The sequence below is a fragment of the Ischnura elegans genome, assembly GCF_921293095.1.
Source record: "Ischnura elegans chromosome 13 unlocalized genomic scaffold, ioIscEleg1.1 SUPER_13_unloc_3, whole genome shotgun sequence".
Classification (NCBI taxonomy): domain Eukaryota; kingdom Metazoa; phylum Arthropoda; class Insecta; order Odonata; family Coenagrionidae; genus Ischnura; species Ischnura elegans.
In genome coordinates, this window is record NW_025791659.1 from 4,926,458 (window position 1) to 4,951,035 (window position 24,578).

The following is a 24,578-nucleotide window of genomic DNA, read 5'->3' on the forward strand; positions in this document are numbered from 1 at the left end:
AAAAATACTCCACCATATTACAAATACCATCCACCCGCCGTACGAGAGACAGATACACACATTTTATACTGGGACAGACCGATACTTACGGATAAAACCATAGATTACAATAGGCCTGATATTTTATTGATCCACAAATTACAGCAAAAAGCAAACATAGTCGATGTAGCAGTGCCACTAAATCACAATGTGGAGTCTACGGAAAGAGAGAAAACACAAAAATATCAGAATTTGGCCGGCGAAATAAAAAATATTTGGAAATTGAAAGACGTCAGCATTCACCCACTGATAATCTCTGCGGAGGGAGTCTTGTCTTAAAGATTCAAAAAGGAAGTCGAAGACCTGGGAATTACAAAACAACTGATTAACCTCGGGCAAAAAGCTGTTTTACTACAGACCTGCCAGATCGTGAGAAGATTCCTGAGTTGGGCATGATCAGACAGGGTAGGATACGGTTAATTCCCTTCCTTAACATCCGAGCCTAATCCTAATTTGTCCTAAGGATAGGTGAATATTTCCAGCTGGTTTTAATCAGCTGAGAAAGTGCATAAACTCAATAAATAACAATAATAAATTTTATTGGTCCTGAGACTGGTATGTTACAAGTATAGGACAAGTCAAATATAAATCTTAAATCATTTGTTACAATACACATACATGTATCACAACATAGTACAATATTATGCTTCAGAAACCCGTTTAGCACACATGAATTTATATTACTATAATCAATTTCCTAGGAATTCATTTATGTCATAATGACACTGGTTTATCAATAATAAGTTCACTATTTTTTAAAAATTTTTTCCAATTTCTCGATTGATTTTATATTTTCGGGTAGTTTATTGTAGCATTTCAGTGCTATTTCGTATGGGCCCTCATGGTGTAATTTTGCGTGGCTTTGTGTGGTGTGAATATTTGTTTTACAATTATGTATGGGTATTAATTAATTAATAAGGTATGAGGGAAGATTATGGAATCGGCCATGAAATCTGCCAACCTCCCAAATTCATCCCAACCTTGAGTATTCGAAATTTCTAATAATTCATAAATTTGAGGCCGTTTTCCACTTTGCAATTATTCACCCTTCATGCACACTTTTCGATCGTCAACTTACGGATGTGACGACATCAAGGGTGGATCCAATCGGCGAGGGCGCAAAGGAACAAAGGATAAGTGAACGAGGGAGCGCGGATGCTCCCTCACTACCTTCCCCTTGTAGGAAGTGGACGTAAAAATGGCGGTAATGGAAAACTCATATTGAACTGGAGTTGTAAGTAATTTTGTGTTTAACATGTGAGCTCTTTTATGTGCTATTTATATCGACATTGTGAATTCTTGCTCTTCACGTGCAAAAATATAAGTATAAAGGTGAAATTGATTCTCAAATCAATCACTAAATGTCCAAACACTACCCTGCGCTTCACATTTCGTTACTTTCAATAGTTGGCTTTATTTCCGTTCACACTTTATGGCACCAGTAGAGCATTAGTAAGGGAGCAGGGAGAAAGGGAACGAAGTGCATACTACGTGGATTGGAAAACGGCCTTAATTTTTCCCCGACAGTGCCTAGAAAACTTACACGAACAACTGTGTAGGGTATCCCATTTGTAATACCAGAGAGGATATTCACAGCATATAGGGACCTATGACGTAAGAAACATAAGTTAGTAGGCGACTACCTTTTACCTTGCAAAAATCCCAATTTTCTTTTCCTAATGGGTGTAACATCGGTACCTGCAACAATTTTTTTTTCCCAACAACTGTGAAAAAGGAGAGAGAGAGCGTCCAATCGGAGGCCAGAAAAGTCAAAATACTAAGCAGTCTACATTACAAACGTAAACAAACCGAGAAGCAGGGTGAAATTGAATCTTAAATCAACCACCAGATGTCCTTGACACTACCCTGCGCTTCACATTTTGTTACTGTCAATAGTTCGCATTATTTCCATTCACACTTCATGGCGCCAGTAGAGCATTTGTTAGGGAGCAGGGAGAAAGGGAACGTGGGAATGAGTGCATACTTCGTGGATTGGAAAACGGCATGAGTAATGAAGCACTTATACAGTAAAGCCATGATATACGAACAAGATGTGTCCCAAGACCTTGTTGGTAAGTTGATAAACCTATGCAAAGCATCGAAAGCATTCACTTCAAAATCGGGCCCCCAATAACTTGGGTTGGTGAGTTTGCTGTTATTATTTGTTATTATTTTTATTTCATTTATTACGTATTATTTATTATTATTATTATTTTAAAAGAAATAATTCTAGGGTTAATGCAAGGGCATTCAAGGATCATCAAGTGTAATCAAGGGTCTATGCAAGAGCCGTTAATAGTGCTTCTTGTAAGCAAATGTGAGAATCGGAAATGGATTAACTCTGATACTGTTAATTGTTCATGAAAAGTATCTTCTTGGAAATGAAAATAGGTATGCACTTGGTGGCGGAAAATTTTCAAAATTTTCATGAATTTTTTTGGTTATGGATTTTTTGATTTGATTCAAATCTCTGAAATATTCCATTCTGGATTTGGAAATTTATTGAAAATTATGGATTCAACCCTGGATGTGGATGAAAATGAGGTGGAACATTCTGCTAAAGAATCATTTGGGGGACTATTTTTAAAGAAAAAGACACTTTGCAGGCCTCTGCGACAACGAAAAGACCCATTGCCAGCCTGGGGTGCGTCGGGGTACAGTCCGAACCTGCCGAACTGAAGGTCACTGGTTTGAATCCCGCCTGGGTAGGTTATCCCTAACCAGGGCATGGATGTTTGTGTTTGTCCGTCTTCTATATTATTTCTACTGTATAGATACCTTTTTCTCAACTTATGCGCAACCAAACTCTACAAATGAGGCACCAAAATGCACAGAATTTATCAGAGAACATGCGACAGCATATCTTACTTCCTAAATATTGCTATTGTTTCCTAAAATTGGTTTTTAAATAATTAAAAAAAAACAAAAACCGGTAAATATTCCTGACGTTAACGGCGCACAAACTGATAAATTTGTTCATTTGCAACAATATCTCGCATTATTAAAATAACTATTTTATCAAAATGCGGCTGATTCCACACTCAAGTCTCCTGTTGATACGTGAGTATGAGTCATCATGTGCGTTTAACAGAGGATGGTGTGATTACTTCCAATGTTGTGTTTAAAGAGGTCCTCTGACCTCAATTTGTACATGAACATTCCAATTAAATTGTTACGTAAGACCCTGCCTTTTTTTCTACATTTTAGCGGAACGGAAACGGAAAAAGGAACATCATGTTCATTATGTTGCTTGCATTAATGTGACTGTATTCCTCCATGTTGAAAAAAAGTAAAGTAATTAGTGGTGGTAAGTAATTGGTGCTTCCCTGAATGCAACTAGCACACGATCGCATCCATTTTACAAAGGGGATTCTAACAGAAATAATAAGCAGTGTGTATCCTAACATTAAAATGCAGACATTCTGGTGATTTTGAGTCGGATTTTATTTTTTATGAAGGTTGCGGAAAACATTGAACGAGAGTGAAAATCATGCGCGGATAATCCGCAACACGGTAATGCCGCAGCCGGATAATCTGGAGTCTGCTGTATTCATATCCCTGAAAGTCGAGTGTTCGTCAGAAGAAGACATTCATTTCCAGGGTTCAATGGTTCAGGGTGCGGTGAAGGGCAGGGGCAGCAGAATTTGAACGGCAGGAATATGTGGGCCCTTTTCGGGAGTGGGGATTAAGGAAAAGTACATTCATAGTTGTACAGGGTGGGGCAGAATAACTTCCTCTTTTGTAATGCGCGGCATTCGGTCGTGTGGTGTTACAGTGGAGCGCTTGTGGTCTCGTTCCACAGGCAGTGCTATAAAGTTTTGTCGAGGCACAATTCAGTCGCTATCATGCGTTGGAATGGTGAGGAGCGTGCGTTTGCCGTTGAGGCCTACTTTTCGAGCGGATGTTCTGTGATCGCAACCAATCGGAATCGCTTTAATTTAGCCCCGTTGACCCCCGTTGCGGACCGGAAATCAATTGCTACGTGAGTAACTACATTTAGACAAACTGCAAGTGCAACAAAACGAAGAACTGGAGTCCCTCGGCCCATTAGATCACCTGAGAACGTTGAGGCAGTCAGCGCTTCAGTGTTGCGATCAACACGGCGTTCTGCGTGCAAACATGCATCTTCCCTTTGACTTTTCAACCGTTCTCCGAGGAGAATTCTCCATGAAGACCTACACTTACATCCATACAAGATGGCGATTGCACAGGAACTGTCAAAACGTGACTGCGATTCTCGCGGGAACGCATGCGAGGTTCTTCTGGATGTCGTTCCTGAGGATGCTGTTGTGAAATGGTGCCTCCATATGTCCCTATCCCGATGCAGTACCATTAGCCCTTCAAGTACTTCTAAAGTGTACATCACTTGAACCTTCTCAATCACCAATTTATGATCAGTAATGAGTGGGTCATCATGATTCCACAGGAATGAAGCTCATTATATGATGAGCTTCATTCCTGTGGAATATAAGCGTGAGTGCTGAAGTATCTCCTAACGAAGAAAGAGCCATAATTAACGCTCTTGGGCACAGTGAACGATGAGAACTTAAACCTAGCACAATGATAATAACGTAGGATAGTGTATATCCATCTAAATGCTTAATCGGTGGAACTTCGTAATAAAGTTTATTTTCGAACCGTGTATACCAGGAATGAGATTTGTAAATTTGTCGGCCTCGGTGGCGGCGGGGTAAAGTCCTCGCCCATCAAACATGAAGGGGGATCGGGTTGGTGTGGTGGCTAGTGTGTTGACTTCCCACCCTGTGGGCTCTGGTTCAAATCCTGGCAGTGGGAGAGTATTTTCAGAGACTGCCCGATCCCTGCTAAAATGTTGTGTGGAGGATATTTCAAGCGCAGTACTCCGTCCGTCGGATGGGACGTTAATCCATGGTCCCCACGGCACCTTTTGTTAAGAGCAGGCTAATTCAGACGCCGGGTTTCTCTCTACCCTTACTTACCCACCCTTCCCTAATGGCGCAAATGTCCTTATCATTCGGTCACATCCTCGAAATTCCATATAATACCAAACATGAGGTAGCGGGTTCGAGTCCCGCCCGGGTAAGTTCCCCTTATCCAGGGCATGGTTGTTCATATGCGTTTCATTGTTGAATTTGTTGAATAGCCCGATTTAAAATGGCCTACGAGAGCTGTATTCAAAGAAGTTAGGGAATAAAATGAAATAAAAATAAAATTACGATTATTTTGCAACGACATTCTTTCACTATAGATTTTTTTTAACCTTTTCGTCGGGACCAACGATTTACTTCGTGAAAACGAGAACTTTGTCATCGTGTTGCTTGTATTAATGTGACTTTCCTCCTCCATGTTGAAAAAAAGTAAGGTAATTAGTGGCGGAAAGTAATTGGTACTACATACTATGTTTCTTTATCTTTGTCTTTACAGGGCACTGGTTCTGTCTACACGTACACCAATTCCACCGTTCTTCACCCGGACAACACCGTCCCGCCAAGGTGAGGTCATTCATGGTCATCTTCTATATTATTTCTACTGCATAGATACCTTTTTCTCGACTTATACGCAACCTAACTCTACATATGAGGTACCAAAATTCACAGAATTTATCAGAGAACATGCGACGGCATATCTTACTTCCTAAATATTGCTATTGTTTCCTAAAATTGGTTTTCAAATAATTAAAAAAAAATAAACTATAATTATTCCTGACGTTAACGGTGCACAAACTGATACATTTGTTCATTTGCAACAATATCTCGCATTCTTTGTAAAACTTTTATTAAAATGCGGCTGATTCCACACACAAATCTCCTGTTGATACGTAAGTATGAGTCATCATGTGCGTTCAACAGAGGATAGTGTAATTACTTCCAATTTTGTGTTTAAAGAGGTCCTCTGACCTCAATTTGTGCATGAACATTCCAATTAAATTTGTACATAAGACCCTGCCTTTTTTTCTACATTTTAAAATTAGAAACGCGCCTATCCCTCTGCGGACCTGCATTGAAAAGAGCGGAGAAAGCACGCGCTGGGAGCGGGCGCATCACGCTTGTCATCATCTATATTCTGTCTCACTTTTTACAAAAATTGCTGAAGAAAATTTGAGCCTACGGTTCACTTCAAATATCTTTGCCGCTGAAGGGCAGGGCCAAGTTTTTTTTAATCCCCTTACGCTGAAAATGACAAGTGTAGCTCATCATCAGAGTTTCATAATCTTAGCACTATTTAGGGAAACAAAATAAGTGGGGATGGTCGGATCGGATACCTTGGATCCAAATATCTGTGGATATTGCCCTTCATCGGATACATCGGATCCAAAGTCGCGGAAGACACCCCATCAACCCGATCCCCTCCAGAGTTCTCCCCAGATATTCCTACCATTTCTTCAATTTATCTTCCTTTTTTCATCGTTAGTTATCTATTTTTGCTCCTCTAGGCGTTAGAATTCCGCGTCCACGAAGTAGTTTCTCACCAATGCTTAGGGGGTTTCTACTTTTCCATGAGCAAGATTGTTATCTCGTAGTTAAATGTGATATAGAATAGGGATGGTCGGATCGGATTCCTTAGATCCAAATATCCGCGGATATTGCCCTTCATCGGATACATCGGATCCAAAGTCGCGGAAAACATCGGATCTGGATCCGAAATTTTAAATAATAGCTTCAGTGAATGCAACAAGGGAGGAAAACAAGGGAGTGAATGCAGTAAGGGTGGAAAGAGTTCCGATTCTATCTTTGAATGCGCCGTCGCATGCGATTCTTGTCCTACTTATGAACCATTTCGTTTGAAAGCTCCCGCAGAGGTTACGTAGGAGAATTTCAGCCGTGGAAAAATAAAAGAAGGCAAAATACGACTGGCACATAGTGTGACTCTTCCCAAGAAATTGAACTCAATCATCGGGGGAATCTCAGAGACAGGAATTTGAAAATGTTGTAATAAAACAAAAATTTTTAAACCGTATCTAGTCCTACAGTTTACCCCGAAAGTAAAAATAAAATTTACAGAAACAATTGTTAATTTCTTTGCAATTTTTCTATGATCCATAATCTCTAAAAATTACGGATGGTCCAATCGGATACCTCGGATCCAAATATCCGCGGATATTGCCCTACATCGGATCTGGATCCGAATTGTTAAATAATAGCTCCAGTTAATGCAACGTCCAGTTTAGGGTGGAAAGAGTTCCGATTCTCTCTTCGAATGTGCCATCACATATAATTCTTGTCCTACTTATGAACCGTTTTGTTTGAAAGCTCTCGCAGAGGTTAAGTAGCAGAATTTCGGCCGTGGAAAATAAAAAAGGCAAAATACGACTGGCACATTGTGTGACTCTTCCCAGGAGATTGAACAATCATCGGGGGAATCTCAGCGTTATAGGAATTTGAGAATGCATTTGGATCCGAAAATATCCAATCCGAAAGATCCGGCTCCGAAAATCAAGGATCCGATCCGAATCTGGATCCGAGAAAAATTCTGGATCTGTCCATCCCTAAAAATAAGTACAGTGGAACTTGGTTAGTACGTTCCTCCTTAGTACGTTTTCCTCCTTAGTACGACGATTTCTCTCGGTCCCGGTACCATCGGAACAAAATACAGGTAAAAGTATTTGGTTAGTACGTTTGAAAAAATTTTGCTTTCCTGGTTAGTACGCTCAATTGCTAGCCGTGACGCAACCCGCAATTCGTTCTCCAGTATCTTCTTAAGGGTCGTAAAGCTCCGAATTCATGATTTAATTTATTATTACTAGCCATTAAAATTCTTGCATTCATTCCACATATCTTTCTTCGACCGTGATTTATCCAAATGCATTTCTCAATTGTTATGACGCGATGAATAATAAAATATGGCCATTTATCAGGAATGTCTGACTATGCAAAACTGCAGCCAATGAGAAGCCGCAATTTTCCCCACCCCGAGCTCCTCACCTTCTATTGCCTCTGCAGTGCCCACTGCGCACAAATTTCACGAGTGGGCAATTGTTGCTATTGCACGCGTTATCATGATGAAGAAATGAGTCTTATCCAATTCCCACTTTATCTAAAGCAGTACTGCACGACGTCAATGCTACGTAGTACGTGCGTATTTGACTACTGCTGCGGGAGCAGACGATGCTCTGGATCTCCATGCGAAGCTTAGCTTAAAAATACTTGATCTCGGCACGAAAGCAGACAACATGAAAGAAATTTTGAAAGTAAATTTCGACTGCATAATATAAAATCTTCTTGTAATTACCTCGTAATCTAATAATCTTGCGTGTTATTATTCGATATATCGATCGCTATAACAATCGATATGGCTTTATGCCAGAAGCACGAATATGTACGGCTGTTGCCGTAATTTAAGGTTAATATAATTTTGTCCAATTTTTATGATGTTTAAAAACAACCCGTTGACATACTCAGGGTTGTTTTTATATTCTCCGAGTATGCTGTGACAAAAAAGAAATGACTTAGCTATACTTGTCCTCTTTCTATAAATAAATATGGGATAAATCACGGGAGAAAGACGCCGTTTTCATGTAAATGTCTTCGGGAAATCTATGAAACAGTGATTTTTTATTCACATGGTATTGTTTTTCAATGTAGCGCCCATTTTCTTTATTTTAAAGGTGAAAAGAGTTCAGGAAGGCGATCCTATGAGAACTACCGATAGTAATTGTAATTGTGACGACTTTTCCACAGATTGCAATTACCCCGACTGCTATTTTTTACTTTCCTCGTTAGCACGTTTTCCTGGTTAGTACGTTCATTTTTTGTGGTCCCTTCAGAAACGTACTAAACAGGTTCCACTGTATTTTGAAAGTTAAACAATGTTAAAACATTTTATTGGCAGGATAACGCGTGTTTAGATCCTCAGAGTTAAGGCTGAAATATGCATATTTACTCTCGTTTTTAGGATATTTCTGATTTATATTTATACAACTTAGACTTATATAAATAAAACTTAGCTTTTTGTTAACCTGGCTGAGAACCTGAGAAATATTCGTCAGAAGTATTCACCAGGAAAAATTAAAATCGTTTCATATTTACTGTGTTTTTAGGATACCTACATCTGATTTATTCATATTGCCTCCATTTCTTTCTCTCTTGTCACCAAACACTGTACGGTGTACTTCTCCATTACCTTCCCCCCTCCTTACCTTCCTAACTATTTTTTCCTAACTTTATTTTTTTCTTAATTAACAATGTTGCATTGCATGTTTGTTTGTATCCTTATTTGGGGAGAACCCCCCTCAATCGCTTCCATCTTGCGTTGCTTGTCTTGTGTAGGTCGAGTTCTAGGCGTTCGTCGCTGGTTGATCTCAAAGTCAAGGCGATGCGTCAGCCGAGGAAGAGTCTGGACGCTACTTCCATGAACTGTGGCACGACGGAGAACAATAGGGGAGCCGTTCAAGTCAAATCCTTGTAGTATATCTGCTCGTGAGCGTTCCAAATGTTGCGATTCACGTGTTACCATGAAAAAATTGGCTGGTGCTTAACCTTTTCCATACTGAATACGAAGACGAATCAGATCTCAGAGAAGTTTAATGACTGAGGTTGGTGATGAGTTTACAAATATAACTGCGACAGGCAGCACACCCCGTCGCTCTCGTGTCTACCCACAGACTGCCCCGAATTCCCGCGCTCGTGTCGTCAGGGCGCAGGTCGACGCCTCCAAGACCAGGGGAAGGGTGGCTTCACTCGACCCACCCTTGGAAATGAGCAACTCATCTTCGTCAGCGAGACAATGAGCATATGTCCAGAAATTTTAGACGTTTATGACTGGTCGAGGAGACGCTGACTACATATGCCTCAACGACCGATGACCCAAATTTATGAGCGGGAACCCTTTCCTTCGACAAATTTGGTGACGAGGCGACAGAAATGCGCTCAAAGGATTGTGTCGCAACCTTGGGACAAAAACACACCATGCACATTGGGGATATCTGACCCTTCGTCATACTCATTACAAAAAATAAATACACAATATGGCACACAGTCATTACAAACGGTTACTGTAGGGGATCGGGCTGGTATGGTGGCTAGAGTGTTGGCTTCCCGTCCTGTGGGCTCGGGTTCAAATCCCGGCAGAGAATTTTCAGAGACTGCCCGATCCCTGCTTGAATGTAGTGTGGAGGACATTTCAAGGGCAACACTCCGTCCGTCGGATGGGACGTTAAGCCGTGGTCCCCTTGGCACCTTTTGTTAAGAGCAGGCTAATGCCAATGCCTGGTTTCTCTCTACCCTTCCTTCCAAACTCTTCCCTCATGGCGCAAATGATCTCAGCTGTTGGTCGCCTCCTCCAAATACCATACCATACTGAAGACGAAAATGTGCGTCTGGATGTTTCTTGACCCGTGAGACGAAAGCCAAAAATTTTCGTCGGAGATTTTCCTACCCGTGTGAGCGAATGCCGAATATATCGATGGCTAATTCTAACAACACGTATCTCAAAAATAGCAACTTTTCTGGAGAGCAAAGAAAAGATTAATTTTTTTTTTCTTGTACACTGAAATTAAAAACCAAGAGTTCATAAAACTGAAAAAGAAGGATTCATTTGCGAACAAATAGTTGTTTTGTTCGTACGCAGGTTTCCGCGGTGATTACTTGAGTTCAGCATTCTTTCGGGCTGCATCCGCGTCCGTTGTCGAAGAACCACAACAGTTATTATTGACTATATAAGAGAGGACTAAAAGCTTCACTTCATCCTTCACCTGAGGACGCTGGCAGGAGAGCTGGCGAAACTGTTGTGGTTCTTCGACAACGGACGCGGATGCATCCCGAAAGAATGCTGAACTCAAATAGTTGTTTTTTTGCTTGTATTTTATTTTTTTAATGTTGCCGGCCACAGTGGTGGCGGGGTAACGTCCTCGCCTGCCAAGCAAAAGGAGCTTGGTTCGAGTCCCACCTGGGTAGATTTCTCCTGTCCAGGTCATGGTTGTTCGTGTACATTTAATTGTTAAATTTGTTGAATACCCCGGTATAAAATGGCCAATATGAGCTGTATTCGGTGGTTTGAGAATAAAATAAAATAAAATTATTACACTTTAAGATATCTCTCTTAAACCGGCTGAATATGGGATACGTGTTGTTAGAACTTAGCCATCGATTAACGTTTCCTCGCTCTCCCCGTTCTATGACGGTCACGGGAGTGCGATATATTTGTTCCAGGACCCAACACTGCGGAGTTTAGATCGTACCCTCGAAATCCGGGAGCAGGTGCCTGGACCCCTTGTCTTTTATTACACCTCTTTGTGGTAAGGGACCGCGGTCATACAATAGGGTAGTTTCCTTCATCAAAGAAAACGAAAGGCATTGATTGCGATTCGTTACGCACCATTACTGTATTCATAATACACAAATTATTTGGTTTTTGAAATACCGGTTTAGACGAATGGCAAGGGTCAAATTTTATCCTCATTTGAAAAAGGCCAGATTGGCGCCCATGCGATTCCACTCCGTATGACGTCACAGGGACCTAGTTTCTATACGAGAGGATGGGAGTTATACATCGTCTGAGGTTACCAATGCATGCATGAGGCACAGAGCTCAGGGAAACATGTCTTAATAATCACCTACTAAAACTGGCTAAGGTCGGAAAGTTTTCTTCGTTTGATAAGGTATTAATAAACCTTTTTTAAGCCAAGCGCTACCTTTCAGCAAGGTACTCAGCTATCCGCTGGCATCCTGCGACGTATCAGTGCTAAGCCTCGCCTCAAGGTCACCTCACCGGGCGGGAGGGAGAACCAGAAATACGACGTACGGAGATATTTCCCGGCATTCATACTTGAGTGTCGCGTTTTCGCGCACTTGAAAATTTTCACTTTTCATTTGATCGCGAAAAATAGATATTGTCATTTAAAAATCTAAAAGCGTGAAATACGTACTCCAGGAGTAATAATCTTTCGATTAAGGCAATAAAAAAATAATAGGAAACCACCCTATTGTTTATCCAGTCAGTTTTCGAAATAAATATTTGTTCCATTCTCAAAAAATGTAAACTAAGAATTGAATTATTTGTCTTTTGAGCTGCGTTTGCAATTTTTAAACAAAATTCTATGATAAATATTAACTTATATCTCGATTTCAATATAAACATCGACATGGAAATTGTCGCTGCATTAAATGTGTTATTATTGACGGTGGAGCTTTGTTCAAAATTTGACAATTCTCAGAATAAAACGAGGAATTCAATTCGAAGTCTGCAATTTACGTGCAAGCGACAATTATCCATGCATCTAATTCATGTAAACGAAATGCCCAAAATGACGTCACACGGGCTTTTCCCAGCATTCTTAATTAGCCGTCGCATTTTCGCGCACTTGAAAATTTTCACTTCTCATTCAATCGCAAAAAATAGATTATGTCGTTTAAAAATCTAAAAGAGTGAAATATGTTCTCCAGGAGTAATAATCTTCGATTTAGGCATTAAAAAAAATATGAAACCACCGTATTGTTGACCGGGTATTGTACGGTATGGTGTAATTAGAGATTATACTCACTTAACACGTTGCGTACGGATGGCGAGAATTCGCGTCATTTTTTTCCCGAACGTTACGGACGGATGACAAAGATTCTCGTCATTTAGGCGCGTCAACCTAAACAATTAAAAAGCGTACAATACGTATTCGTTAGTACTTTTTCAGTTGTTGTTCGCTATTCATGATGATTTGATACTTCATAACGTTTGATTGGGTAAAGTTATATTCTAAACATTAGCTTTTTAACCATGTTTAAACCAAAGGCATTACGCCCTAATAGGCACATATTTCCAGAATCGGCGTTCCTAGGAATTTAAATATCCCGGTACGCAACGTGTTAAGTAACCATTATTAGCAACAGTAATCCTTCAAGTGGGGACTGATTCTCTTTTATATTTTCTCTTACCGCAACTTAAGCCTTCGTTTTGTGTAAATCTCCATCCAGAGATTGGAAAAGTATTTTTTTTCTCAATTACTTGAAAATCACCAGCCATAGATTGTATTTTTTCTAAGTTTCATGGTGTACGTCGTGAGTTACTCAGGTAAAAAGTGTAGTGATCATACACTCTAGGGCACAGGACAATTTTAGAAATTGTAGATCTCTTCAATATTTATTTATTTTTTCCAATGCTTATTTGTAGAGGCCTCTGAAGGTGTATAGAATTAATCTTTATCTGTCACTCAATTTGCTGCTTGTAATCGTGAATGGTCAATTAAATTGATTTGAGAAATGCAAAGCGAGGAATGCTCTGTTTTGTTTTTCCAGTAATCCGCCCTATCCTTCATAACCCTTGTAACATTTTTTATTTTCTCTTCTTACAAATATTTTATTGCACATTAAATAAAACAAACTCGGGAGCAAAGAAATAGTCGAGGAAAGATACGCAAAAATAAAGAAATTTTTGCGTCCTGGACGGATCGGAATGCGGTTTTTTGCATTCGCTTGCTAAAATTATTTGTAAAAAAGTTACCATATTTTCATTTGGGAGAAACCTTTAGTTGCACCAGGTGTTCGGAGGGTCGTTTTCGACGTGGAATTGTGATTTAGCGCCTCAAAAAACACGCCTCCGATAATTTTCGGGTTGTTTTTGTCGATATTGTCAAGAAAGTTCTTGGGGATGACGTCCAGGTTCTGGTGCACCAGGTGTCCGGGGGAGGTTCGCCGATGCCATATATGAATTCAGCGACCCAAAAAACCCCCGGATGCCGCTTGTTTTTCCTTTCCCGCATGAACTCTGGGACAGTTCCACGGAGATGACGTTCGACGGTGTTCCTGAGCCCCAGGTGGTCCGGGTGTCAATTTGAACATCATAATCGTGATCAGCGACCTCAAAAACCCCTCGAGTACCAGTTCCGGGCCAGTTCTGATTCTTTTCTACAAAGTTATTACGTTTTCCAAAGGGCGTCTCAGAAATTACATTTTCCGAGTGCATTTTGGCCTGCAGCATTGCAACTAAAGGTTTCTCCCAAATGAAAATATGGTAACTTTTTTACAAATAATTTTTGCAAGCGAATGCAAAAAACCGCATTCCGATCCGTCCAGGACGCAAAAATTTCTTTATTATGGCCTTTTTTCGCGTATCTTTCCTCGACTAAAACACCCGTCTGCCATAACTATCACAATCCAACTCTCTTTTTACACACTTCCTCCCGCACCGTCAACAACCGCAACAATTACCCCACTCCACCTCTGCTGCTTATTATTGCTCGCTTCACATCACACCAAAATCCAGAACAAAACAACTCAAAATTAGGTGTTACGCCCTCTTAGTGCTATACGTATACCCTTCTTCCTGGGGCGCTGGCAAGAAATGCTGGGGATATTTTCTGAAAATGTAGCTACTAGGAAAAAAAACAATACGAAGCTATTTCATTACGTATCCATAAGCAATTTTTTTTTTTATTACTGAGGTTAAACTGGTTAATATTGACAAAATATTTTTACGTTTACTGAAATAAAATTTATCAATGTAATAAGTTATAGCAAATTAAATAATGTATTGTTTTGAAATGCATTGTTTTGTTTTTCAAGTAATCCGCCCTATCCCTCACAACCCTCTTAGTGCTATACGTATATCATCTTCTACATATTCTTCCTGGGGTGCTGGCAAGAAATGCTGAGGATATTTCTGAAAATGTAGCTACTAGGAAAAAAAACAATACGAAGCTATTTTATTACATATCCATAAGCAATTTTCTTTTAAATTACTGAGGTTATAGTCTGTTCACTTTATGTCTGCGGGCATAGGCAGATCCAGGGGGGGGCACGTGCCCCCCCCAGATCCTTAAAAATATGCTAGATTTTTAATACGGTCCCATTATCATTTCGTTCGTTTTGTATGACGAGGTATCCTTGTGTCCCCCCTGAACAAAATCCTGGATACGGCCTTGCTTGTGCCCCTCCCAGAAAGAAATCCTGGATCCGCCCCTGTCTGCGGGTGAGCTTTCGTGAGATACCGGACACTCTCGGATGGCTTCGCTGATAGGGGAGAGGTAGTACCAAGAGAGAGAAGAAGGAGCGAACATAACGTTGCCAAATGTACATAGCCGCTCTACTTTGTCACTGAAAACGTGTGAGTCATAGGTGGCCACAGGTATTTTGACCGCAGCGCCGAGACAATATACCTACTCATTTGGAAGGTATTGAGGATAATCTTTTCACAGAAGCCCATGACATTGTCAGCTACCGCCCTGAATGAGGCACCGTTGGTGGAAGGCATACTTAGTCACATACTAGGAGAACGCGTGAGGTATGGCAACGCTGCTCCACGAGCAGATTCACGATGTCTACCCGGCGGAGGTCTGAGAGCGACTCACTGTGGCCACGCCTACTGTTTGCTGATTGGCAAAGGCAAATTCACATGTCGAGTAACTTTCCCTCCCCTCATCTCCACTTGCTTTGACCACACCAGCAAAGATAAAATGAACCGAGTATAGACTGGTCAATATTAACAAAATGTTTTTACCTTTACTGAAATAAAATTTATCAACGTAATAAGTTATAGCAAATTAAATAATGTATTACGTAAGAGCCGATACATCGTCCTGCCACACATTTTGTCTGAGTGGCAAAAGCCGATATGTTGGCTTGCCGCACTGAAAGGGTTTCAAAACGAATAGCAGGGTTTTAGAGCTTCGTAATATTAATTTCTCTTTACTTACGCCTATAAATGAGGCATCAAATGTAAGAGCAACTCAAACAGTTTTGATTGTTGGCAACAGTGCACGTGAATACCCAATCTTTCTACTGCCATACAGTAGAGAGCGGAAGTGGCAAGTTGACGACTAATGAACAGAAAGCTTATTTAAATTATACCGGGACTAGCCACGGTGATAACTTTTTATGGAGTCACCCGCAATGCACAAATAGTGCGAAAAATCCACAGAGGAAAAATCATTCGCCTTGACTGGGATTCGAACCTGGTCAAGGCGAATGATTTTTCCTCTGTGGATTTTTCACACAACAGAAAGCTTTTTGTGTTTTACAGTTTGTAAAGATGGAATCTGTAGTTACTGCGCAATGTGCATTGCGTCATCATCATTAGTCAACAATCCTAAGATTGGCAGCTCTCTATTTCTCTCTCCCATCTGCTAACCTTTTATAGCAACGTGTTTCTTCTCTTTTACATCCATAAGGTTTTATTTCCTCTTTCTTCGACTATTAAAACTCGATTTTTTAGTTTAATTAAAGCTGATTTTACCATCACTACCTGTATATAACCTTTACAATCTCATGTGTTTTAGATTAATTAATGGAAATTGACATTAGCAAGTGTAGAATTGAGGAAAATTGAATTTACTGGGGTTTAAAAAAATGCCATTTTGCACTATGACGATGGTACTAGATATGGGGAAAAGAAAATTGTGGTTACAGTGAACTAAAACAGCAACAAAAGGAAAATGCCGTAAAAACTGAATTTCAGTGGTATTTTTAAGGATGCCATATTGTCTTCCTTGACATAGGCTGCCTCAACCTCAAATATGCTGTGAGTTAAATACGACCTGGTGTGAAGAGAAAAAAGAGAATTAATACTTGATTTGTTAACCTGAAAACCTGAAAATTTGTAACCTTGAATTTTTTTAATCTCAGTCTTTGAGAAACTGAAATCATGAGTGAATTTTATCTTTTGACTTTTATGTACTCTATGTTGAATGTGAACTAGTTGTTTGTAATTTGTGCCTCCAACTAATCTCTGCTTGTCTCTCTTGTATGATTATGTGTTTCCTGTCCTGCCTGGTTTGTATCCTGCATCTTCCTCGGAAATGAACCTGAATAATGGTGACTACCCACTGATGGCTGGTTTGATGGTGTGAACCTCTCATTGGATGGTGTGAACTCCTTATTTGATGATGTGAACCCCTAATTGAATGGTGTGAATCACTTATTTGTTGGTGTGAATCCCATTTTGGGTGGTGTTTTGTCTTGGGCTCTTCTGGACTGCTCGACGGACTATATATGACACATCACATTCTCGATGAACTTTTTGACACACCTTTCAATTGACTTCGTCTTTTTGTTCGTGTTTTGCACTCACTGCTGTGACATTTAAATGATTTGCTCCATGCTGTATGGGATGCATGATTGGGTATTTGATGTAATTTGATCAACAATTTAACTGAACATTTGACTGAATACATATTGACTTGTATGCGACATGACTTTAAATTTGATGGGTCATTTGTTCTAATTTTTGATTGAATATCTTACTATTTAACTAATGGGATATTTAATTTTTTAAATCTCCTGGTAAAATGGATGAAAAATTTGAATTGACTGCTAATTTGATCGATCTTTTGCTGTTGTATTTGATTGGATATTTGTTTGGATATCTCATCAAAAAATTTAATGGAAAATTTGACAAAATCTTCGACACACGCTTTGATTGACCCATGAATTACTCTTTTTGTTGATTGATATTTGACTGGAAATATTTTGGTATATTTCGTTACAATTTTTTTGGAAAAATTTGACGAAAAATTTGATGGAATCTTTGACGTACACTTTGATTGACTGACGGAAACTCTTTGGACGGACGGATACCGACATGCAGCCCAATGCCCCAGTCCCCCGTGACCTCTTCCCCATCCCAGCCCACACCTCAGCTCCTGAGCAGGCGTTCGTCCATATCCACTGCCACTCCAACCTTCTCCACCGCGCTCGGGTTGGCCAAGATGCTGCGGGAGCGTGGCATATCCGCATCGTCGTCCACGGAAGACCTCAACAGCTGCTCGGGGGCACACTTCACGTCGGCGACAGCCACACCTTGCAACAGCCCCGACGACAGCTTGGCGACCACGAGATCACCGTCGCCTGAGCTGTACGAGGAAGGAGAGGATGGAAACCCCATTGCAAGTGAGTTGCTATGTAATGGGAGCGGCCCGCCAACTCGAAAGGCGCGGGTCGCACGCTTTAAATTATGTGGGTTCTTGCCCTTGGTGTAGGGAAGCAAATAATCATACACAAGTATTTAAAGTTTTTACCCAAAGTTTATTTCCGAATTTAAGATCCCAATTTCCGAATACATAAAGTGATGATGGATTTGTGCGTCCAGAATGGCCAAAATTTAGGATATTACCGAAAGTCTCGGGAAGGAGAGGAGCTGCTGGTGATGGCACGGGTGGATAGCGAGGCGCTTCGGTCGCACGGGCCATACGGCCTGCGCTTCGATTCCAACTGACGGCTACATAGCTGACTGACCACTGACGAGTGACCAGTGACAGAGTATGAGTTACTGAGTGAGTCCCTGGGTGCCAATAGCATCTCCACCGTGCCATTATATAGGGAAGTGGAACCAGGATGTATTCGTCCAAGAGGAAGGGGAAGAGGAAGGTTAGGCGTTCTTGAAAGTGAAAAGGTGCAAATCCCAAGGCATAGTTTGTCATAGCTGGCTATTCTGAGACGTCACACAACAACATATTTCTACATATTTTGGAATTTCCATATCAGCATCTTTCTTCTCTTTCATATTCTTTATAACCCTTTGTCCTATTTAACTCATTCGGGGCCGTCCCTTGCCTTTCTTCCCTTCCACCTGTCCTTCTACGATTGTCTTCGTCAGGCGATCATGCCTCATTATATGTTGCCAACTAAGTTGTTCCGTCTTCTCCTTTAGGTTTCTAGAAGATTTCTCTTTTCTCCCACTCATCAAATCAAGGATCCGATCCGATTCCGGATCCGAAAAAAATCCTGGATCCGTCCATTCCTACTAAATTGGATTAATGTTGCTTATAAACTAGTGTAAATATTAATAAAATACCCATGAGAAGGACGCAAAACTCACAATTTTGAACCATCATCATCATCATCATTAGTCAACAATCCTACGATTGGTTTAACACAGCTCTCCATTTCTCTCTCCCATCCGCTAATCTCTTCATAGCTACATATTTATTCTCTTTTACATCCTTTATAACCTGTCCGATATAACTCATTCGGGGCCGTCCCTTACCCTTTTTCCCTTCCACTTGTCCTTCAACGATTGTCTTCATCAGGCCATCGTGCCTCATAATGTGGACAACTAAGTTGTGCCGTCTTCTGCTTAAAAGTATTTAGGAGACATCTCATTTCTCCCACTCTTCTTAGCACTTTCTCGTTACTTACTACACGGTCGATCTATTTTATCTTCATCATTCTTCTATGATAGCTTTACATTTCGAATACTTCCACTCTTTGACTTCTCTGCTGCTGTCGACGTCCAAGCCTTGTTCCCATTGAGAAACATACTCCGTATGTAGCAACTTGCCCTTAACACATTACGTACCGGGGTATTTAAATTCCTAGGAATTCTGGGTGGAGGTGTTTAGATTGGAAATACGTGCCTATTAGGGCGTAATGCCTTTGGTTTAAACATGGTTAAAAAGCTAATGTTTATAATATAACTTTACCCAATCAAACGTTATGATGCATCAATTCATTATGAATAACGAACAACAACTGAAAACGTACTAACGAATACGTATTGTACGCTTTAAAATTGTTTAGGTTGACGTGCCTAAATGACGAGAATCTTTGTTATAAGTCCGGAACGTTCGGGAAAAAAATGACGAGAATTCTCGCCATCCGTACGCAACGTGTTAAAAATGAATATCACTCCTTCCAAGAGACCGAGGTCGAGGTTTACAATTTCAAAGAGATTCCATTTTTGAAATTTTGTATGTATTAAAAATTTGCTGTGAATTTAGCGTAGGTTTTGCGTTGCGATTAACAGTTTTTCATTGTATTAGCCTGATTCGTAAATTATGAGTTTGTTATAACCTGGGGAAGTATCTCCTATGCTATAGATTAACTCATTTACGACCATCCCTTGCCCTTCTTCCCTTCCACCTGTCTTTCTACGATTGTTTTCATCAGGCTATCTTGCCTCATAATATAGCCAACTAAGCTGGGGTTTATTTGGAAGACATCTCTCAAACCAACTCTTCTTAGCACTTCTTCGTTACTTAAACGAACGACCCATTTTATCTTCATCATTCTTATATATATGTAGCACTATATTTCGAATGCTTCCACTCTTGACTTCTCTGCTGCTGTCAACGTCCAAGCCTCTCTTCTATAGAGAAACATGTTCCATTTGCAGCATCTGATGAATTGTTTCCTTACTTCTATGCTTGTATTCTCAGTTCTAAGAAGATTCTTCTTTTGGTAGAAAGCCCTCTTTGCCTGCACTATTCTGATGACTATTTCTTTCTTGCTTTGTCCATTGTTGGTAATTCGGCCTCCAAAGTAAGAAAACTCTTTCACCTCGTAAGCCTTTGTTTTCCTAGCTAAGTAATTGTCCTACCCTCCTCCCTCCCTTTTGCTGCATACCAATATTTTAGTCTTCTTATTGCTGATTTTCAGCTGATATATGGCTATTGTCCTTCACATATTTGTCAAAGTCTTCTTCAACTTATTTTCTGTCTTCCCTATGACAGCTATATTGTCAGCAAATTGCAGCATACTAATTCTTTTTCCCCTGATATTGGCACCCAAGGGCCTTGATTTCATTGATGGCATTCTTGATGTAAACATTAAAAATTACTGGGGATAGTGCACACCCTTGTCTCACTCCTTTTTTTCTTCTTGCGTTTGCACCGTCGGGTTCACATTTTGTTATTTGGTTTTTGCACAAACCATGCACTATTCTACGATCATTTTAGAGCACTCCAACCTTCAAACAAGGTCTAATGGGGTAGTTTCCTTCATCAAAGAAAATGAAAGGCATTGATTGCATTTCATTACCCACCATAAGTGTATTCATAATATGCAATTTATTTGGTTTTAGAAATCCCAGTTTGGACGAATGTTAATGGTCAATGTTAACCTCATTTGAAAAAGGCCAGATTGGCGCCCATGTGATGCCACTCCACGTGACGTCACAGGGACTTAGATTCTATACGAGTAGATAGGAGTTTTACATCGTCTGAGATTACCAATGCATGCATGAGGCACAGAGCTCAGGGAAACATTTCTTAATAATCACCTATTAAAATTGCCTAAGGTCAGAAAGTTTTCTTCGTTTGATAAGGTATTAATAATCCTTATTTAAGCCAAGCACTACCTGCTAGCATCCTGCATCGTAGTGGTGCTCGAAGCCTTGCCCCATGGTGATCTCACACGGCGACAGCGGGAACCAGAAATACGTCACAGGGCTTTTCCCAGCATTCAAAGTTAGCCGTCACATTTTCGGGTGCTTGAAAATTTTCACTTTTCATTTTATCGTGGAAAATAGATATCATCATTTAAAAATCTAAGAGCATGACATGTGTACGCCGGGAGTTATAATCTTTCGATTTAGGGAATAAAAAAATTATAGGAAACCACCCTATTGTACTCTTTATAGTATAATTGTACTCTATATGTGTCCATAAGTGGTTTTAATATTAAAAATTTTCCCAGCTGATTCTTTGAAAGGCAAAGGAACTTAATTGTGCACTGCTAAAAACATTTGTTATTTTCAATAGGATTTTATTTGACATACTTTGGATTGGTTAAGTTTAGCATTGAGACATAATTGGAATAAGATTTTCAAAATATCGAGAAAGCGACGATTTTGTGGTTATTTTTCAACGCTTTAAGTCCATGACCGTTGTGATAAGCGGAACTTGAAAATGAAATGCAGATTTGCTACATATAATAATAATAATAATAATTTATTCTCTGCAGACCATACAAATGTAGGTATCAGATTCGTCAGTGTATAAAGTACAACATAATTATTTAAATACGAAGTACAAAAGCATCACTGTATACATGGGTCATAAAGAAAATGATTCAATTTAACATTGTTTGTGATCATCACTAAAGAATTCATTTACAGTATGATAACATTTCATTATCAGATACTCTTTTAAGAGTTTTTTAAAAATAATTTTGTCCATTTTGTACACTTCACACTGTCAGGTAGTAAGTTATAGATTTTGGTACCCATGACCATAGGATTATTTGAAGATATCTTCTTTTTGTGAAAAGTTACATGAATATTGTTTGCATTTCTTGTGCCATAGGGGTGAATTTCGAATATAAAAAGATATGCCACCTACAAAACATATGTCCGTAATGCAATATGAAAATTATAACCATTGGTAGTATAATTGTACCAATGTATTTCTTTTATTGTATGATTGTACTCTTTGTCATCTGCAGGCCTCATATCGAGTGGTGCTGAGCTGTTGAGGCGTTCGTTGGCTGGGAGCCTGGCTCCGATACCTGGATCGGGGGCTGCGATGACCGGAAAGAGACCAGGGCGACCTCCACTCTCCAGATCAGATCGAAAGGTGAGTTCCTCATCATTAACCTTTTTTTCCACCCCCATAATGTTTTGATTTTTGTACATTTGACTATTGTACACATTTTCAGGAACGTATTATTATTATTGTGAATGTATTATTGAAGGTGTATACGAAAAAACAAGCTGAAAATGTCATTACATGTACGTAATCGCGGCTGCATTAATGGTCTCTAGTTGGTGCGAAAAATCCACCGAGGAAAATTCATTCGCCTTGACCGGGATTCGAACCCGGATCCCTCGATTTCCGAGTGCTTTAGCCAGTTAAGCTATCGAGGCGTCATTCTTCCCTGTGGAAATTAGTGGACTATACCGGACAAGGTGGTATGGACTGCTGAGCATATTATGCGACTAGCAGTCCAGGTCGTGCGCATGGCGCCACAGCCGGAGAGCAAAGCCCGAACTTTGAACACTAGAGGTGTTCTCTCTGGACTTATCAAGGCGAATGTTTTTTCCTCTGTGGATTTTTCGCACTATTTGTGCATTGCGGGTGACTTTGTAAAAAGTTATCACCGTGGTTAGTCCCGGTATACTTTAATAGGTCTCTAGTTGTCTCGGTACGATTTGCAGAGGTAGTTAGGCCGTCTCGGGGGTGTCTCCTTGGTATGTTAAGTGGAGGTTTTACGAGATAAAAAGGTTCACTACATAGAGGTTTTTACTTTATAATGATAATGGGCAATTCCATGAAAATGTCAACTTTTTCTCTCAAGTTAAAATTTGGGCTTGAAATATTTTATCTTGATAAATCAACAGCTAAATGATTTTATTTTATGAAATCAGTATTTGAAATATTATTCAGAGCCTTATTAAAAGTTTTCAAATTGTACCAAGATTCATGGAGTTTTGAATATACAGTGAGTCCTCGTTCTACGTCACCCCTTTTAATTTCATTTCGCGATAACGTCACGAAAATTTTGAGACCTTGCATTTGTTTATCACACCTACGCTTCGCAATAATGTCAGGGCTTTTAAATTTCGCGCGAGAAAAAAATGCGAAGCGGCGGGCTTTGCAGGTTGTTCGTTTTATGGGCGGTAATACCGTCAGTCTAAGCAAAGTGTAAAATGGTGTGTTTATTCTTAATTGCGATTACGGTTTTAGCAAAAATTTCCTCAAAATGAATTCTTGCGTAGGTGCGCAAGGTTTTACTTGGCATAATGGTTTTCAGGAACCTAAAAAGTGATTTCAAGGCATTTTTCCGTGTAGAACTCGGGAGTTTTTGCCGTCACTTTTTTTTGCCGAGTTCACAATAATTTTGGTTTCTGTAACTGTGACAATGTTTCAGCGATGATGATGCCCAGGTGACGCTCGCCCGGGTGACCACCATAGTGAAGCCGAAAAGCAAATGCGGGAAGATACAAAAATGGAGAAGGATTTACGTCACTGTTGCTATTGTCGTCGATGAAGACAGGAACTCATATTTATGCGATAGTTTGGCATTCCCATCGTAAAAAATGCCCCAGATATGATACGCTAAAATTTTTTGCGTAGGAATTGTGAGGTCCATGAGCTGATATTCACTTTCTACATTGTTTCTTATGGGCATCCTCATCGCTGAAACATCGTCGCCGTTACAGGAACCAAAATTATTGTGAGCACACTGAAAAAAGTGACGACAAAAACTCCGAGTTCCACACGGAAAAATTCCTTGAAACCACTTTTTAGGTTCCTGAAAACCATTATGTCAAGTAAAACCTTGCGCTCCTACCTAAGAATTCATTTTGCAGAAAATTTGCTAAAACCGGAATAGCAATTAACAATAAACGCACCGTTTTACACTTCGTTTAGACTGACTGTATTACCGCCCACAAAACGAACAACCTGCAACGCCCACCGCTTCGCGTTTTTTTCTCGCGCAAAATTTAAAAGACTTGACGTTATCGTGAAGCGAAGGTGCGATAAACGAGTGACTGTCTCAAAATTTTCATGACGTTATCGCGAAATGACGTTAAACGGGGCGACGTAGAACGAGGACTCACTGTACGAGGTCTCGGTTTAGTTTCATTCCCGCACGAAATTAAAATCAACAAGGAGTTAACGTTTTGACCCAGGACAAAACGTTACTCCCGGAAACGAAACTAAAGTAATCGAATCTCCGCTGCTCGTAGTTAAGTTTCAATCCCAGAAGTTGAGTGGAAGGGGGATAAGAGGGAATAATTTCGACCCATTACGTTTGACATGCGTGCATAGAGATTAAATGATTGAGCTTAAATACAGTGCAACCTCGATATAACGACACCCCACGGTGCACTAATAAACACTCGCTATAGCGAATTGTCGCTTTACCGGAGGTGGAGCAAATAATAGCCAATATGTATACCTGTTGCGAACAGATATA

General features: G+C 40.1%; 1 protein-coding gene across 1 annotated transcript in view; it reads left to right on the forward strand.

Annotated features, from left to right (window-relative positions):
• Window positions 1-24,578, forward strand: part of LOC124172978 (trafficking kinesin-binding protein milt) — a 251,480-nt gene that overhangs the window by 193,061 nt on the left and 33,841 nt on the right. Inside the window, exons 17-21 of the mRNA XM_046552508.1 lie at window positions 2,646-2,744; window positions 5,443-5,510; window positions 9,285-9,419; window positions 17,527-17,828; window positions 22,101-22,231. Of these exons, the coding sequence (XP_046408464.1) occupies window positions 2,646-2,744; window positions 5,443-5,510; window positions 9,285-9,419; window positions 17,527-17,828; window positions 22,101-22,231 (735 nt within the window). The remainder of the gene's footprint in view (window positions 1-2,645; window positions 2,745-5,442; window positions 5,511-9,284; window positions 9,420-17,526; window positions 17,829-22,100; window positions 22,232-24,578) is intronic.